We start from the raw sequence: 18,088 nt of genomic DNA, 5'->3' as shown, positions 1-18,088 counted from the left end.
CTCAAGGAATACTCAATTATTTCAGGTAGGGTTAACAATGACTATAATGTGTGTTCCGTTTATTTGAACATGATTGATAGTGTATTTTGGCTCTGCCCCTGCACCACAAGGTTCTTGATCCCCTAACTGGGAAAAAAAAACAAAAAATAAAAAGGTGCTTGATGCTTTATAAAAAGACTTTTCTAAGTTTCAATCTTCTAAGACATGTAGAAACAGCTTGAAAGATTCTCTTTAGTCTCACTTTTTAAACTACTTTTGCTTGGTTTTCTTTCCCAGTTTGAGTCATGAAATTCCACAAACGTTCCCTTCTGTATCTAATTGCTATTTTCGTTCTAGCAGTAGTTCATCTTTCTAGTTGTAGGCATATCAGCAAGGCTGCCAGTGAAGGAGGAACAGAACAAACACAAAGAGCTGAGTTTTCTTATCTATTTTCATCGCGTCTTGGTCCTGGTTCTCACCCTGCAGAAATTGGAGATAGGATCAACCAGGTAAATACTGTTTCAAATAAAGTTGTTCCGGTTGGACCAAACCCTCTTCACAATTGAGTGAGATTTTCAAAGTCCATTGTGCTCCCAGTAAATGTATAATTCTCCTTCTGAATGATGCTGAGATACACCTTGGCAATTTGAAGAAACCAAGAGAAAGGAAATGGCAACTAGCAGCTTCCTCACTTGAGGATTTGAAGCAAATTTTCTTTCCCTCCTTTTTATGAACCAATTGATGGTTTAGTTTGTATATTATTATTACATAGTATGCTGCTGTATATATCAGATCATTTTGTTTGGATGACCAATTTTTTTTTTTCTTTTTTTCAATCAATTTGTTTTACATGAGTTTAACAAAAATTTGCAGTTGTAAGCATTTCAACTTGTGTAATTCAATAAAATTGTTCAGTCATATGCAGCATGACATAATAATGTAATGCTTGGAAGGAAAAAAGGGAGGAACAAGATATAAATGCAACTATGGGGATTTGAAGTTTGAGGTTGTTTAAATAAAATTCCAGTTAGAAGAAAATTTTCAAAAAGATGGTTCTGTTCCTGGTCTAATTCAATGAATGTATCAATGGAGCAGTGAATCTCTGACCAAATGTACTTGGTGAAAAGGAGGTAAGTCAAAAAAAAATAAAATTACTATTTACTACATTAAATCTGTCAATAATGCATTGCTAGAATGTCAGAAACATGCAATAATTTGAATCATCTTCCTGCTCGTCCAAGACTATAGAAGTCCGAAGTCTGTAGGAGTGGGGGTGTGCACCCTTTCGTTCAGACAGGAGAGACCAGTCCTGGTGCGCATAGACCGGCCCGCACACTCTTGACTTTTAAACCAAAACAAACGAAAAGTTCCAAAGTCTCTTTATGATCGATCACTAAAGGGCTCTTCCTTGGTTTCCTCTGTTTTAATTTTTGTCCATTACTAAGCTGGATTTAGTCAAAGGGGGAAAAAAAAGAAAAAATGAATTGAATAGAAAACAAAAATGGTCAAATCTTAGGACAGCAATGAATTTCAATCAATGCTGTTTCCTGAATCAATCTTAAAAGTCATTTTCCGGTTAATTTGATGAGAAGCCTGCAAGCTGACAGCATAAATTTGGCCCCCTTACAGATTAAAATATTTAGGGAATTCAGTACTAATGTTGAATCCTTATTGGGCATAAACTTTTTTATCAGTTTCATAGGCTAATCTATCTTGGCAGCATTGCAGATTGTCTTCATTTGAGAAAATATTGGAGTCAATTTTCTATTCTTATATATATATATAGGAAATGAATTCCAAATTCAGGGTATACAACTCCAATGTGGGACATAGAGGCATGGAATTACCTGAACAAAGTTTATGTTTTGGTTAAGTAATACACAGAGAAGCTTTCAAGAGGGCTTAAGTCAACACTTTTAAAATGCTCTAATTGTATCATTTTAGCTGGCCTGGTTTCGAGAAACCGACTTCCGCCAAAGTCAACTTTTGTCACACGTAAATGTGCTTGCAACAAAGTATTCATATTGTTTACTTTTAATATTATTATTATTATTTTGATTTCAAGTATCAATAATGTCAAGAATGACGGAACTGATTGTATATTTTAATTAAATCTTGAGGCATAATTGTCTTTCACTGCAGGCAGCTGATCCCTCTTATTAATACACTTTCAGCCAGCAAACAAAAACAACTCAAAAGAATCATATCTCCTTTGCTCTAGCATAGCTTTCTGGCATCTTAATCATGAGAGTTCAAAAATTCGTGGTCCTTGTTTTAGTTGTTGCTGTTTTTCTAGTGCTTGTCCCATGTTCTTCTTGTCGTCCTTTTGGCCGAGTTTTCAGCAGATATGCAGGTCAAAGATTAAACAAGCAGTCCTCCATGTTTTCAAGAAGCTATTCAGTCATTCTCAACTCTGCTGAGTCATGGAAAAAGAAGAAGCTGATCAGCCCAATTCACAATGTTTCACACAGACTAGTCCCTGGTGGACCAAATCCTCTTCACCATTAGCCGGAACTGGAATAACACGCAATTTTTGTTTCTTTTTGGGAGGAATACAGTAAAACCTTTTTATATTGATATTTGTAAAACCCTTTTATAATGATATTTTATATAGGAATAATTTTTATCTCATCATGAAAAATTTTGGTTTAATTTGAATAAGAATAAAATTCATATTGTAATAAATTATACATATATATATATATATATATATATATATATATATATATTATGTTTCATTAAAGAGCTTGTTTCCACATATTGAAAAAAATATATGAAATAAATTATTTATTTAAAATTGTTTGGGACAATGTATTTATAAAATTTACAATGAGACCTTTTCTTCATCTAACATTTGCCTAATCTTTTAAAGATCTTTTGACAAATGGAGTTTACAAACTATATGGTTAAAAGCTATTCTCTCCATTTAAATATGGTTATGGTTATTTCTTATTAAGTTAATATCATTAATTACAGTACACTAAAATTCAATACTATTTTTCTTTTCTTCCATAGAAAGATCAATATTTGTTCAAAACATAAAAAATAAAGTTTTATATGTGTGTGTATATATATATATATATATATATATATTTATGTTTCTTTAAACAGCTTGCCTCCACATATTTTAAAAAATATATATTATATTACATTAAAGATTTTAAATGAAATAAATACACTATATTTATAAATTTTACAATGATATCCGTTCTTCATCTAACATTTTGCCTAATCTTTTAAAGATCTTTTGACAAATGGAATTGCAAATTGTATGGTTAAAATGTATTCTTTCCATTTAAATATGGTTGTTTCTTATTAAGTCAATATCATTAGTACAATACTCTAGAATTCAATGCTATTTTTCTTTTTTTCCATAGAAAAGTCAATGTTTGTTCAAAACATAAAAAATAAAGTTTTATATGTGTGTAGATATATATATATATATATATATATATATGTTTCTTTAAAGAGCTTGCCTCCAAATATTGTAAAAGATATATATTATATTATATTAAAGATTTTAAATGAAATAAATTATTTATTTAAAATTGCTTGGGACAATGTATTTATAAAATTTACAAGAGATCCTTTCTTCATCTAACATTTGCCTAATCTTTTAAAGATCTTTTGACAAATGGAATTGGCAAATTGTATGGTTAAAATCTATTCTCTCCATTTATATTTCTTATTAAGTCGATATGATTAATACAGTACACTAAAATTCAATGCTAATATATTTTTCTTTTCTTTTTTTCTCCATCGAAAGATTAATATTTGTTCAAAACATAGAAAATAAAGTTTTTATATGTGTTGTGAACTTAGTTAAAAAGTATAAAAATGTATTTTGAAAATAATAAAAATTTAAAGTTTGAGTACAAGTACTATTATATGTAAAATAAATAATTTTTCAGAGAACATGACTCACCGAGGACAAAGAAAAATATTAATAATAACAGATAAAATTATAGCTATAATTCTTTGAAGTTTTTGACTATCAAATGATTTGTAAGTGTTTCGTTAAAAAAAAAAAAAAAAAATCACTTCAACAAAGAACCTTTCAAAAAAAAAAAAAAAAAAAAAAGAAGAAGAATAGAAAAGAAAGAAAAGAAAAAAGTACAACGGGTAAAGTTGTCATGCAATATATTCTTTGAAACTCTATTTAATATATTTTAAAATATATATATATATATATATATATTAAAAATTTGCAATTAGTGCTTGACAGATTATTTTTTTAAAAAAAAAAATACAATTTTTTCATCTCCATAACTTTTTTCAAATCTTTAGAAACGGTATAGATTTATAAAATATATTCATAAAAATGGCTTTTATTATTTTCCAAAGAAATAAATTAGCTGTATTAGTATTTGTAGAATATTTAAAGCTATTATAATTTTTGACAATTTATTTTAATGAGTTTATCTTATTAAAATAATACACAAGGCATCAATAAACTAAAGAAACGGAATGCTAAAAGAGAGAAATAATATTAACCAATGATTTACTTATTGCCATGTATCATTGGATTATAAAAAGCTTAAATAGAGGTTAAATTAAGAGAAGATTTGAATTCTTGGAGAAAAACATTAGAGCGAATGGGAAATTTTAGACTTTTAAATGAATTTGCATATTCATACACTATATACTTACATGTAGTGATTTTTAAAACTATATCTATTTCTTTTATAAATGTCTTGTACATACTCCATGAAGCTAAAACAAATAATTTTTATAACCATACCTCTATGATTATTAATTTATTTGTAATAATAAAATTAGTTTGATCTTAATTAAGACTATAAAAAAGTTTTACTTGACGATACAAAATCATTTTATTTGTTTGTTTTTCATTAGAAGTTGAGAAATGATGAAGAGTGTTAGCAAAAAATAGGTATAGGAGTCTTTCATTCCTTGGAATATAAGGCAATACAATGATGAAGAGTTAGAAAAAAAAAATATATATATATATATATATATATTTATATATATATATATATTTGCTTTAGTAAATAATTGAATTAGAACTTTGTTATTTCGGTAAGTTACAGATTAACAGAATATATTAATTCTCAAGCAAATGTTAGACTATGACTTTGGAGAGGTGTACCAGGGGACCCATGCCGTGGTGCAAAGCAAGATCGATACACGAGGGATCCAGTAGCAAGCTACGGTTGTGGACCCTCCTCTGGAAAAATTAATTTAATAACATGTGGATCATTGATACGCGTATCAGATATTAAACTGAAAAGAACGGACACTACACTTCATCTTAGCGAAAAGGCCGAGAAAGGTATGCTTTCAATTTTCTATTTGCTTCTTTTTTATGCCATCATACTTCACCTTCTTCTATCTTTTCTGAATGATAGCTTCTGTTCTTGCAACTTTGCATTGGCAATCAATATGCTTTATGCTTTTTTTATTTTTTTCTTTTTTGTTTTTATTCTTTTGTCCCACATGATGATCAATAAAGTGATGTGGCAAGAGGCATAGATGATGATCAATAACAAAGTTGGAAGGTAATTTCAGGTTGATCATCGATATGCTTTAATTCAAAAGGACGAGTTATAGAACCAGCTAAAACATACTTGGCAGAACTAAAACATCATAGATGTCAATGAAAATAAATGAAGAATCATCATTGTCATCACAAATACAGAAAATTGGTTTATTGCCATGCTTGATATAGCTTTAACATGTGGGTAATTTTCCATCAATTTACCCGTAGAGAAGTGCATATAGAGTGATATGGAAAAACGAAAAACAGGCGAACTTTGTCACCATATATGTAAGGTTGCCACCATGAGTCTAATCCCACTAATATATAGTTGCAAAAGAAAGGGTTCCCAATTACTAATCTTAAACGATTGGATTTTTTGCTTGATTTTTAAATGAAATCCTTTTACCAAGCCGTTGATTTTAATACATAATGTTATCCATCGTGTTGGGTCGAAAAATTTTTATATATCAGAATGGAAGTCAACTTTGAGAAACGAGTATAAACTCATAATTTTCCTATCGTATTCATACTACGATGTACTTTGATGGTTGCACAAAATACCAAAAAAATGGAGAAATAAGATAACAGAAGAGCCTGTAGATGACGATGATGTTTAATTGGGATTTTCCAACCACTGAAAATTGTAAATTGGTTTTGCATTCCTATCTTGGCTTGGCATACTTGTCTTTAGGTGGTGAAGAGTATCTCTGTGTGGAAACCAATTTAAATTTCTATTTTCTCTCCCCATATGTTGAATAAATCTTTTTATAAAGGAATGGCACAGTGCGCAAACACACAAAGTCAAAGGTGGAATATGCATAATAATGTTGTTGAACTTTGAACAAGAAAGCAATCAAGCTCCATCAGCCAAACCAAGATTCACTGCCATTTTGGTACTAAACTATAACGGACTAAATTAGCCTGACAATTATAATGGAGTGAATTCTAAGTTTGTTTCATCTTAATAAAGTGACTTTCAAATCGAATAATTTTTTCGTTTCTCGACAAAAAGATAGAAAAGTTAAACCAACCACAACATACAGATTGGAAAAAAAACCCAATTCAAGACAGTTTAAACTACGATCAAAATATCACAAAATGAAAAACAATCTGGTCCTTTCGTTTTTACCCACAAAAATTCACCGATAGAGGCAGATAAAAAATTGAATGTAGCTGCACAGGATAAAGACCTAAATGATTGAGCAAAAAAAGTCTATATCCTAAAGAATGTGGGAAAAAAATTGCAAATTAGCTTACTTTTGTCGCAGAAACTACAACATCTTTGAATTTCTTTTTCAGTGTTGTTAGCCGGCTATTCAACTAATACAGAGCAACCACCACCCCCCTCCTCGGGCAAAAATGAAAAAAGGCAAAGTTAAAGTAGAGACAAGCATCGCCCCCTACGAGCACGTACCCAAGAAAACAGTACTGATCTCTCTCTCTCTCTCTACTGTCATATAATTAATTATACCGACACCTATAATGCATCCAAAACAGTAAAACGCCTTGGAATTTGATTAGAACAGCCACACGCAATATATTCATGAAATGACTTTGAACATCAATGCTTTACATATATTAGTTTCTTAATCCTCAAGCTAGCTAGCTGCGTACTAAAGTCATATAAATATATATATATATATATATAAACATTAAGCAGAAACAAGAATTGGAAAAAAATAAATAAATAAATTAGCGAGAAGTCAAAAATATTGGCTAGCTAGATAGATCATAGATGGACTTCTTTTTCCAACTTAAAAGAGGGCCAAGAGTAACAAAGGTCTCAGCTCTCAAGCGAGGAGATAAAAGAAAATATGTACCTTCTTCAAAATCAACATAAAGGGTATATTAATTTAACATAAAAAAAAAAGGGGAACGTGAAGGGTGTAATATTATGTTTTAATCTGAATTATGAATACATTATCACCAGAAAAAAAATTATAAAAAAAAAAAAACACAAAAATTGAAATTTTATACTTTCTTGTTTGCCCTTTAAAGTGATTGAGAAGGCAAATAAAATAAAGAAAAGAAAATATAGGATAGCACAGTCACAGAGAGTACTTTTGTTTATATAAATAAAACTGAAAACAGTACAGGAACAGTGGACCCAGAACTTAAATCTAAGCACCAACAACAGGAGCTAGAATCCAGTGTCACTGTCATAAATTGCTCCCACATTTTACCTCCATATGGCAAAAACGAAAAAGGAAAGGAATGAAAATCCAAAACTGTCCAAGACAAAATTATCATAGCCATGTGTCAAACTTTGATTGGATAAGTTAGGTTACCCCATTGTTTCGCGCACTGTTGGTCTGCTATGAAATAGTGGAATGTCCTTTTAACTGAAAGAATATTATCTACTTTGCTTGGCGAATTGTACATCAGAGTAGCTAGGCATATTAATGAAAGATAAGGGCATTTTTTAGAAAGATGTACAAGCAGATTATGCAGATAATGAGAATTGTTAGAAAAAGTAAAAATGCAGAGTATAGAAAAACTAACACCCGAGTTGGACACCGATCTGGACCTCACACACACAGAGGGAGTTGGGCAACACGTGGGTCTCAGAAGTGCCTTTGTCCAAATGCGCTCCATTTTTAAAGAGGCCATTTTAACTCACTTCCAGACACGCACAGCACAAACGGGTAAGTTTCATAGGAAAAAAAAAAAAACCACACGGTTTTGAAACCCAGAGAAGAAGGCAATTCTTTTTTTTTTTTTTCGGGAGAATCTTTAGCCGGAAAAAGAAAAGACTTTGAAATGGCCGAAACTGAGGACTGGCTTCCGCCGGGTTGGACCGTGGAGGTTAAAATTAGAAATAACGGTAGAAAAGACAAGGTAAATATCGAATTTAATCTTTTTTCTTAAAAATAAATAAAAAAATTCAATAATTATTGCATGCAATTGGAAAGTTGTAATTTGAGGTGGTAAATAGGTTCGTAACCGTTAGATCCTTGTGAATCTTACCGTTGGAACTTCGTTTTTCAGGTCTTTGTTGATTGTTCAAGTTGTTTTGCATTTTTTTTTTTTTTTTTTACAAGAAATAGGTTAGGTGTAATATTTGTGCTTGTTAGGGTTATAGTGCAGTTTAATAGCTGAGGTTTTAAGTTGATTTAAAAGTTCTGAGTTTTGAAACTAGTTCTTTGTTCCTTTGAGTTTTGGAAGTCAAATTGTGGAAATTTGGGCTTTGGTTCTGATTATGGGGAGTAAAATTTATTTTTTTTTAATTGCATAGTTTTAAATTGTTATATTTGATGAGATAGATAGATATATGCTGTAACTTCGCATGTCCTAGAATCTGGCAATTTTCAATTCAATGAAAACCCAAAACAAAAAAAAAAGACAAAAAAAAAGGGGCTAATTTTGTAACTTTGGAGGATAAAAACATTTGTCAATTGGTTTTAAAGCAGTTTTTGTTCTGCAAAATAGAAAATTATTTCTAAAATAAAAATAAATCCATTTTGCCATCAATTTTTAAAAACAGTTTTAGAAAACAAATTAAAAAAAAATTCAAAAACAGTAAAATAATGTTTTTTGTTTTCTGGTTTTTAGTTTAAAAACTGTTTCAAAATACCATTTATCAAACGTCCATTGTTTTCATGAAACAAATAAAAATAATTTTCTATTTTTTTATTTTTAAAATAATATTTTGAAAATGGAAAGTAGAAAACATGGCTAAACAGTAACAAAGGAACGCCTAGTTTTGTTTTTTATTTTTTCATTTTTTCATTTTACTCAAAGCAAATATGTACACTGCAATAAATAATTTGACTAATTCTAGGACTTGTGGTCAAATTATGCAAAGGACTTCGATTTGACTGGAAGGTTCTGATACTATCAAATTGTCACAGTTTTATATATCAGCTAGACATCTATAACAATTGATATCAGTGGTAGTGTAGTTCTTCATGAAAATACTATGGTCATGCAAAATATTTATCCTGTGAATTCCCACGCCTTCCAACTTAAAACACAGAGTAGTTCAAAATGCACAACATGGTTTTTATCAAAATGCAATTGATATTATATCCAAATTCCAGTACAACCTTATCAACCAAATGTACTTGCGGTATTGTACTTGGTTGACAACGTTATTAGTCATTCCCTTGTGTCGCAACAGGAGACAAATATAACTATCATTCTGCTTGACATTTGATTATAATGATATTTGCCGATAAGAACAAAAAAGAGATAAGGTCACACCATTGCCTTTATTCTTTACAGTATTACCATGCTCCTTTGGATGGACCAAAGTTCAATTCCAAGGCAGAGGTATCACGCTATCTCAGCTCCAAACAGATCATTGATGGTAAAGGCACTTTCAAGCGATTTAAGAGAAATGTCAGTTGAGAAAAACCTTTTCTTTTATTAAATGATTATTATTTTATTGGCTATTTTTTATGGATTTGAAACAGTTTGTTAGTAATGCAATATAGGTTGTGGTGGAAAAGGTTATACCTAAAGGGTTACCACCAGGGTGGATCAAAGAGATTCGAATGACAAAAAAGGCTGGAAAGATCAGGAGGGACCCGGTACTTAACCTTTTATCATCCTGATCCTCTTCTCTGATTTACATAAATAATTATCCATCTTTTTTATTTTTCTATATGCGCATAGTTTTTATTGCCATTTGATTTTTGCAGTACTATATTGATCCAATAAATGGAAAAATATTCCGTTCTATGAAGGACGTATATCGCTATCTTGAAACTGAGGAGCTAGGAAGTCTTGGAAAGAAGTTAAAGGGCAGCAGCGATGAGGATTTGGAATATGATGAAACCTCTGTAAGTGTGCTCAAGATAGGATTCTCCTACTTATATTTTATTTTATAATCACCAGTTGTAACTTTCATGTTTATACTTAAGGTCATTAAATGCTTGATTTATATATGCATCCCTCTTTGCATTATGAAAACTGGAACTTAGGAGGTTCATTGTTCTCTGACTGAAAATTAGAAAAGAAGAACAGATTAAGTAACCTTAAGTGCAAGCCATGTATGATGTATCCTCAGCAGGCATCTAAAATTTTCAGCTTTAATAACAAAAGAATGGAGAATTTTATAAAGGTTTTTCTTTTATGGATCTGGCAAAGGGAATCATGTCATAAGTAAACACTTCATCCTTGAACTTTGTAGCTCAAATAAGTCCATGATCTCTGGCAGACAAAAGTGTAGTCTTTGTGCAGTTATTATCTATTCTATTATGAACCTTTTTTCAGCATCTATCTTAACTGCACCAAAATACTGCTGCTGTTAAAATTTGAACTGTGTGTTACGATACACTACCTAATCATCTGCTTCTTCCTTTCCTATTATTTGACTTCCTGTTTAGTTCCTTTTTTTTTTTTTTTTTTTGACGCCAGAAGTTGTACTCTCTATGATTTCAGCAGGTGAATTTCTGAACATGTGGAGAAAAGAAATAAAAGATTGAAAGATAAAAAAGAATAGAAAATGAATCTTGCACTCAAATATTAAAGGATCAGATGTATGTCTAACTAATCATGTCGTGGATGAAGACAACCAACTTGAGGCTTTTAGTTGATTATGGGAAATTGTAATGAATGTCAAACTTCCGGGAGTATTTTGACTGGTTAAAGCTAAATGAGTTAGATTTTGAAGTTGTTCATTAATAGATCCATAATCTTTGGTCCTTGTTGCAAATTTTATAGCACGCACCTAATGGGAAGTAGTGTTATTACATCTTTAAGTGTGTAAAGTTTTATCAACCTCAAGATGGTTACCCACTCTGCAATGGTGCAACAAGAAACAAGTAACTAATTCAAAATTGGCAACATTCACTTAAATAAAATTTCTTTATTTAAATTGATACAGAGACGATGCACATTAAATCAGCGTGCTTGATCTATTGTCATTGTTCAATAAGTTGGTGACTTAGGCAGCTGCATTGTCAGTTCAACCTGTCAGTTTAGACTAATTGATATCATGATTTCTAAGTTTCTTTTGGTTTTTTCTCTACTTTTTCTCAGTCACCTGTTGTAAGCAAGGGACAAAAATTAGCAGTCGGCAAAACAAGGAGACAGATTGATTTTAGTCAGAGCTCAAACTCGAATGAGATGTTGAAGGATGAGCAAATACCTAATTCTACATTTACTGGACAATGCCAGTTTCCCCTTGAGCATACTTCTGATCAGGGTAAAGTCCTCAACTTTCAAATTCATGAGAAAAAAGAAAAAAAAGAAGCCCTCTTTGTATTGTAATGCTAATTATCTAATTGGGGTAAGGGAGGTAAAGACCAATTATCAATTCAAAGATTAGTAAAATTCTAGTTGTTGGTGGAGTGCAGAAAGTGTCTTACACTAATTAATTACCAGAGTGCTATTCAAATTTATAAATTATGATATATAGCAAATTAGGTTTGTTAATTTGTGTGGATAATCCTTGCACAAGTTTACTTTTTTAGTATCTTGTGCCTGATATCAATTTGCTACTTGCAGGTAGGATGAGCAATGAATTAAGAAACTCAGACATTCAAGAAGCTAAAGTTTCAGAGCAAGAATTGCAAAGCAATTCTCCCAAAAGTACATCAGCTTCGTTTCCTGCAGGAGATGTTCTTCAAGGTGAGCAATCTCCAGAATGTGTGTTGGCAAAGCATGAAAGAGGAAGGACCAGACTAGGCCTGTCAAAATCCAAAGCCAAGAAAGAGACCAACTTGCCACGACGTGCTTCAAAACGTCTTGCTGGACTTGAAGTTGATCCAATTCCAGAACTAAAGCCAAAAACGCGAGCACGCCGATCTGCAGTGAAACAATCGGGTGATGATGGAGTAAATCAATCAGGTTCAAGTTCTACCCCTGGTTCAGATTGTGCATTTGAACAGCCTGATCAGCTTGAGGTTGAGCCAGAAACATATTGCATAGTCGACACTTCCGAAAGCACAGAATTGCCATTGCAGTCAAACAAAAGGAGGCGTCTTCCTGTTGACTTGGTTACTCCAGAAAAGCAAGTAAGCGAAGCAGAAACAGGGATTAATTGTGATGACAGAGCCAATGAGAAACTGGAACTTCCTATCGAATTGCCTCTTGGGGAGTTATTGACTGACCCATGCATCGCATTTGCAATAAAAACTCTCACAGGAGTAGCCTTTGACACTTACAAAAGCTCAGAAGTGGCATCTGCAGGGTCAAACAGTAGGGATCATTCTTCAGGAAACTTGGTTACCCCGATAGAGCTTGCTGGAAATGTAGAAACAGGAAAAGAGGCTGAGAGGGAACTAGGACCCTCCGTTGTTTTGCCTATGGGAGTCCTTTCTTTTCCAGAAAGGCAGGCGGGGAAAATCGACACTGACAAAAATGCTGATGAAAAGTCAGGATACCCTATTGAGTTCCCTTCGAGCTGTTCATGGCTGGATCCTTGTATCGAATTTGCGATAAAGACTCTGACTGCCGATGCAGTTCCAGATATACAGAATTACTTCCAGCAGCAACTAAGCTCATCAAATTCCCAAGAACATAGTAGTGACTTGAGCATGAAGAATGTTGGTTTACACAACTTCAGCCAAACCAACGTTTTGCACCCACAGTTTTATGATGTGGAAAAGCCTGTGCTTGAGCAGCAAGTTCTGGTGGAGCATACATTACCGCAAAGCAGAAACATCAGCATACCGAGTTCCCGTGCTTCTTCTCAAAACCATCATGGACGAGGGAGACATTGAGGCCAAGGAAAGATGGCAATCCACTAGCATCGAGGATAGATTTTTGTATAGTTTAGTATTAGTAGGACAACAAGCTCCTTTTTTTTTTTTTTCTCTTTGTTTTTTTGTTGGGTTCGGTTCTTGGGTCATTTTGTGGTTTTGCCATTAGGATAATCTCTTTTTGTGAGAAAATGATTGTCCTCTACAAGTTTTATGGTTAGCTTGGCACCGCAACCTCCCACTTTTTCCTAGCAAATCTGTTTGCTCTTAGTTTCAAGGTTTTTTCAATTGGCGGTGCAAAACCCAAATTTCAAGTGCTCTGCACTGCTATCTAATTCGTTTCTTTTTGTTGGGTACGTATGGTATTCTTTGTTAGACTTGGACCCTTCCAACTAATGTATTTTAAAGACTTTCTAAACAGACTTATTTTGATTCGTTATTTCACATTTTCGATCTCATCATTTGTAGTGTACATGGGCTACCGTCCGTCTCTCTTCTATGCTAATGAAGAAGAATGTGTAAATCACGAGCAGGGGGATGAAACGACGTCGTTTCTTTACTGGTTCATTGTTCAAGCTCTAAACGCGGGACCTGTTGCCGCCAATTCTCACTTCCCTCACCCCACACAAATATAAATAAAAGTAGACCTTTTTTTTAGGTATTTAGTACGTACCCCTTCTGCTTTTTTGGGTTGGGAAATTGAAAAATATGGAGATAAGGGTAAAGTGCAGTTGCGGAGACATGTGCCCAGAGTGGGCGATCGTAGAATTACAAGGCGTGGTTGAAGTTCAGCCCCAGTTTCAAGACCGCCTTCAAAACCTGCAAATTGGCCATCTCTGCCGCCCTTCTTCTCAGGTTTTACTCACACCACCTCTAAAGCCCCCTCCTTCATATCCATTTTTTCTTTTCTCTCTTTTTTTTCTTTCAAGAAAAAAAAATTAATATTGATTTGGATTTTTCTGATTTTCTTAAAGGAAGTATATACCTTCACCGTTGGATATCATGAATTAACGGGGACGAAAGTGCCCTTGAAGAAGCCACTGTTGGTGCTGAAGAAAGTGAAACACCCGAGTGTTGATGCAGCAGATTCGGCGAGGGCAGAGTTGGAAGTTATTGGAATTATTCGGCACAAGATTTTGTTCAAGACCAGACCCATGGCCCTCATTTCCAGTAAAGCTCTTTTATTTCTTAAATTACCCTTTATTTTCCTATTCCTTCTCAGTTTCTTTTCTTTTTTTCTCAGACAAATTAAAAATCATGTTTTTATTCAAGACAAAAGTACACGGGTAGCACAATATATATATATATATATATATATATATATTTTTTTTTTCCAATTTTCTTTTTGTTGTGTAAACAATGATGTTGAGTGGTAGGTTTAGCAAATCAATGAGAAGTCAATGAGGCTGTCCTTGGCTTTCTAGCAAATTTATATAATTTTTTTTCCTTTTTTTTTTTGAGAAAATAGACTTGGGAAATTGATGAAGCTGTAAAATTATAAACAGCATTTTATTTTTAACTTCTCAAGTGAATAGGTTTTGGTTCATTGCAGATATTCCAATCAATTTGATTATGGTTATCACGTTAATTGTTTCAGAACCACAACCAACAGTGAAGGGAAGAGCTGGAGCACCAGATTCGATTCTGTCAACCAAATAGAGCATTTGGAAGTCAGCAAAGCAGAATTCTCGGGCTTTTTTATTTCTTTTTGCTATTTGCTTTTAACAGATTACAACTAGTCTAGGAATATGATATTGCTTTTTACCTTTCCTGTTAAATTTCATATTTCAAAGCAGAAACTCTGTTATGTATTTCCTACTTTGTAATAATAAGAAAAAGCAGTTATGAAGGAATACGGCTCTTGTAAAAATTCATATATCCTTTGCTGTTTTAAGTAAGAATATAAAAAATAAAAAATAATAATAAAATATTAAAAAAAAAAGTTTAATGGAATGAGGAAGAAATTCAATAATTTGCTAGGATAAGCGTATATGCTTCTACATGAATGTATATTAGCACTACCCCACAGGTATCAAGAACAACATTCCAAAAACCCAAACTGACAAAATCTCTTTGCGGAGGCCCAAACCCTGCGTTCTTCCACAATCATCCGAATCAAAAGGGGAAGAAATAATACATTTGACTATTAACTTGCCAATCAAAACTAAGGAAACAAAAATTGATCTTTAATCATGTAATAATCATTAATCAGTTTAAACCTGATTTATTTACAGGGTTACAGAGAAAAAAAGAATAAAACTATGCTTTAATTTGGTTCTTCTAAGCAGGAGGGCCTGTTAAACCTGCTCGAGCTCTCAACATTTCGGTTCTCTTGCTCCTTTCCATTACCTCCACCAGCCATTCTACACTTTGTTTAATCCCCAGCCTGTGATCAAAATTCCAAACGTGAGTTGTGTCTTTTGCACAATTTAGTCTATTGTTGAAAAGGGCAATGGGAAGAATAACAACATTTAAATTTTGGAATAACCATTGATGCAGACGATTGTTAGATTACAAATTGTAATTTAAACAAATGGAAAGTCGGTAAATTCACTAACCCATCATATGCTGAAACCGCTTCAAACATATAGACTCTTTCATCCAACTTCTTAAGGTCCAAATATCGAGCCAGTTCCTCCCTTGATACAGCTTCATCTAGATCCTGCTATTAGAAAATGATGTATTCATACATGGCATTCTGTTCAGTGAAATATAAAAGAGATTGAAGCTCCTACTTTATTGGCACCCAAGATTCATTACTGTGAAATTGAAAATAGATTTTCAAAGTTTGGAAAACCTTCACAAGGTGTTGAAGAGTAAAACAGAAATTGATTTTAGAACAGTAAAGCATGGTCAATTACACAAATACAAAATGAACTGATTTGAATTTTCCCATAGGATAAGAAGTTGAGGAAGAAAGTTCCAAGCATTTTAAAACTTCAAAACAAAAACAGAAAAACATTGTAGAAATTCTCTATCCTCAAACCTTCAATCATATACAAGCTCAAAATGCCAAAGAAAATAAAAGGTTGACACGATTTTTGATTGACAATTATAAAATCAATTGGATCTGAAGAGGACATCCATTACTCTCACCTGCTTGTTTGCCAATATCAAAACAGGAGCTCCTTGCAAATCTTCATTCCGTAGAACTTTTTCTGGTTTAACAAATAGGGGAAATTGACATATCATTAACTTTGTTAGTTTTAACGTCTAGATTTGAATCAAAAGGATATCATGAGCCAACATAAAAATTAACTCATAATTTATAATCAACTTTATAAATGAAAAAATAAATACATAAATTGAAATAAAAATAAAAATTCAATAATCAAACATCACCTACCCAATGCAGATTTTGAATCTTCAAAACGTGATGGACAAGCAGCATCAATGACATATATCACTGCATGTGCTTCTTCATAATATTTCTCCCAGATTGAGCGAAGGCCGGGCTGTTAAATAAATAAATCAAGAAATGTTCTGTCAGTAATTATAAAACCAACACTCAAAGATGGGAAAGAAGGGGTGGGAGTGCCGTGAAATAGTATAACAGCGTAAATTCAAACTAGCAGCAGCTCCCCTGGTATATTGCATTTAAACACACACACACACACACACACACAAAAAAAAAAAAAAAAAAAAAAAAAGAACCTTACTGAGGTAAAAGTATAACAACAAGACATGTTTATCTTTTATTGAAAAAAAATAAAATAAAATAAAATAATTTCCATCCACCAATTTACATACCTGACCTCCAAGATCCCAAAACACAAGTTTTGTATTTGAAACTTCTATACGACCTATATTAAGACCAACAGTTGGAACAATTCGATCAGGAGGGAGGCCTTCCAGATTTGAGTATGTTGACTTCAACTTCTCCAGAAAAGTCTACAAATTAATCAATAAAAACTAGTAGTGATGCTTCTGAAATATGCCAGAAGATAAACATCCATAGAGTCAAGTAAGCACATTTCATGACCACAGACAAAGCTCAGTAAATAAAAAGATAGAAGATCCATTACCGTTTTCCCAGCCTTGTCGATTCCAAGAATGAGTACATGAAACTCTGTCTTACTAAACATATATTTCCAGAGACCATAAAACAGCGAAAACATCTCGCTATTGTTTAATCTTCCTTAGAAATTGTTCCTTTACAAAATTCAAGTGCAAATAGAAAAGGACTTCATCATATCGAACTCGATATCTCTCAAGCACACAATTTCAAAATTCTGAAAAAAATTGAAATTGGCAAAGAAAGAGAGAAGAAGGGTTAGCAAAGTTAAATGCAAAATACCAAGATTTAAATCCATATTCATATAGCTGAATCTTTGTGATACCTTGACCTATTTCAAAACTTCACAGTAAATCTACAAAGAATGAACCCTTTCAACAAGGCATGAATAAATGCTTCCCCACATTTTTGCAATCAATGACTTTCGTAGCGACACAAAAAACATCCAAATCCAATAAAAACAAAAGTACCATAAAGAATAAAAAAAGAAATGTGCATACAACCAGAAATGAATTCTTCACCGACAAAAAAAAAATCATCTAACCAACACAATTACACAGGAACCAAAGGGGATCTCTTTACCAGAATCGTGAAAACGAGCAGAACCATAAATCAATATGATACAAAAATTGAAAACTAACACTAACCCAGATGTTTTTCTGCAGAATAAATCAAAGTCATCACGGAAAACATCCAGATCAACAGATAATAAACCATGCATGATTCATATCTATAATTCAAGTAGAGCAATATTGGATCCACAGCATAAATACGAAAATTACAGAGTCTAGTATAATTGAGAATCCTTACTCATAGCTCTTTGCAGGATGTGAACGATGAAAGAAGAGCTGCTTCTAGTCTCTGGCTATTGAGCCGGCAACTAGAGCTTCTTAAAGCATACAACTCCTCTCTCTCTCTCTCTCTCTCCCCCCGTTGTTCCCCTTTTAG

The 18,088-nt window shown here is 32.7% G+C and overlaps 3 protein-coding genes and 1 non-coding gene across 9 annotated transcripts; 2 read left to right on the top strand and 2 right to left on the bottom strand.

Annotated features, from left to right (window-relative positions):
- Window positions 1-5,075: 5,075 nt before the first annotated feature.
- On the bottom strand, window positions 5,076-5,273 carry LOC125421696 (U2 spliceosomal RNA). Its single transcript, XR_007240007.1, has one exon. It is a non-coding gene; the product is annotated as a U2 spliceosomal RNA (small nuclear RNA).
- Window positions 5,274-8,003: 2,730 nt separating this feature from the next.
- LOC107414453 (methyl-CpG-binding domain-containing protein 13) lies at window positions 8,004-13,564 on the top strand. Of its 3 annotated transcripts, XM_016022565.4 has the most exons (6): window positions 8,004-8,314; window positions 9,701-9,817; window positions 9,913-10,008; window positions 10,120-10,260; window positions 11,462-11,627; window positions 11,930-13,564. In XM_016022565.4, the coding sequence occupies exons 1-6, from the start codon at window positions 8,237-8,239 to the stop codon at window positions 13,144-13,146; spliced, it is 1,815 nt and encodes a 604-aa protein (XP_015878051.3). In that variant the 5' UTR covers window positions 8,004-8,236; the 3' UTR covers window positions 13,147-13,564. The 3 variants fall into 3 exon arrangements, with proteins under 3 accessions (XP_015878051.3, XP_060675562.1, XP_060675563.1); XM_060819579.1 differs by lacking the exon at window positions 8,004-8,314 and having other exon boundaries at window positions 9,892-10,008; XM_060819580.1 differs by lacking the exon at window positions 8,004-8,314 and having other exon boundaries at window positions 9,709-9,817; window positions 9,900-10,008.
- An 89-nt stretch (window positions 13,565-13,653) lies between these two features.
- Window positions 13,654-14,978, top strand: LOC107414455 (chromosome transmission fidelity protein 8). 2 transcript variants are annotated; one of them, XM_048469784.2, is made up of 3 exons: window positions 13,654-13,980; window positions 14,100-14,295; window positions 14,678-14,978. In XM_048469784.2, exons 1-3 carry the CDS (start codon window positions 13,834-13,836, stop codon window positions 14,782-14,784), a joined length of 450 nt encoding a protein of 149 aa, XP_048325741.2. In that variant the 5' UTR covers window positions 13,654-13,833; the 3' UTR covers window positions 14,785-14,978. The 2 variants fall into 2 exon arrangements, with proteins under 2 accessions (XP_048325741.2, XP_048325742.2); XM_048469785.2 differs by having other exon boundaries at window positions 13,675-13,980; window positions 14,723-14,978.
- Window positions 14,979-15,290: 312 nt separating this feature from the next.
- On the bottom strand, window positions 15,291-18,073 carry LOC107414454 (uncharacterized). 3 transcript variants are annotated; one of them, XM_016022566.4, is made up of 7 exons: window positions 17,951-18,073; window positions 17,151-17,357; window positions 16,876-17,016; window positions 16,472-16,580; window positions 16,222-16,283; window positions 15,684-15,790; window positions 15,291-15,511 (listed from the first exon to the last, which is right to left on the bottom strand). In XM_016022566.4, exons 2-7 carry the CDS (start codon window positions 17,241-17,243, stop codon window positions 15,406-15,408), a joined length of 618 nt encoding a protein of 205 aa, XP_015878052.1. In that variant the 5' UTR covers window positions 17,244-17,357; window positions 17,951-18,073; the 3' UTR covers window positions 15,291-15,405. The 3 variants fall into 3 exon arrangements, with proteins under 3 accessions (XP_015878052.1, XP_048325740.1, XP_015878054.1); XM_048469783.2 differs by having other exon boundaries at window positions 17,151-17,277; XM_016022568.4 differs by having other exon boundaries at window positions 15,684-15,787; window positions 17,951-18,067.
- Between the last annotated feature and the right edge of the window lie 15 nt (window positions 18,074-18,088).

Source organism: Ziziphus jujuba, chromosome 8, assembly GCF_031755915.1.
Source record: "Ziziphus jujuba cultivar Dongzao chromosome 8, ASM3175591v1".
Taxonomy (NCBI): Eukaryota; Viridiplantae; Streptophyta; class Magnoliopsida; order Rosales; family Rhamnaceae; genus Ziziphus; species Ziziphus jujuba.
Note: the sequence above shows the minus strand (reverse complement) of the source record. Positions and strands in the feature narration are given on the sequence as shown.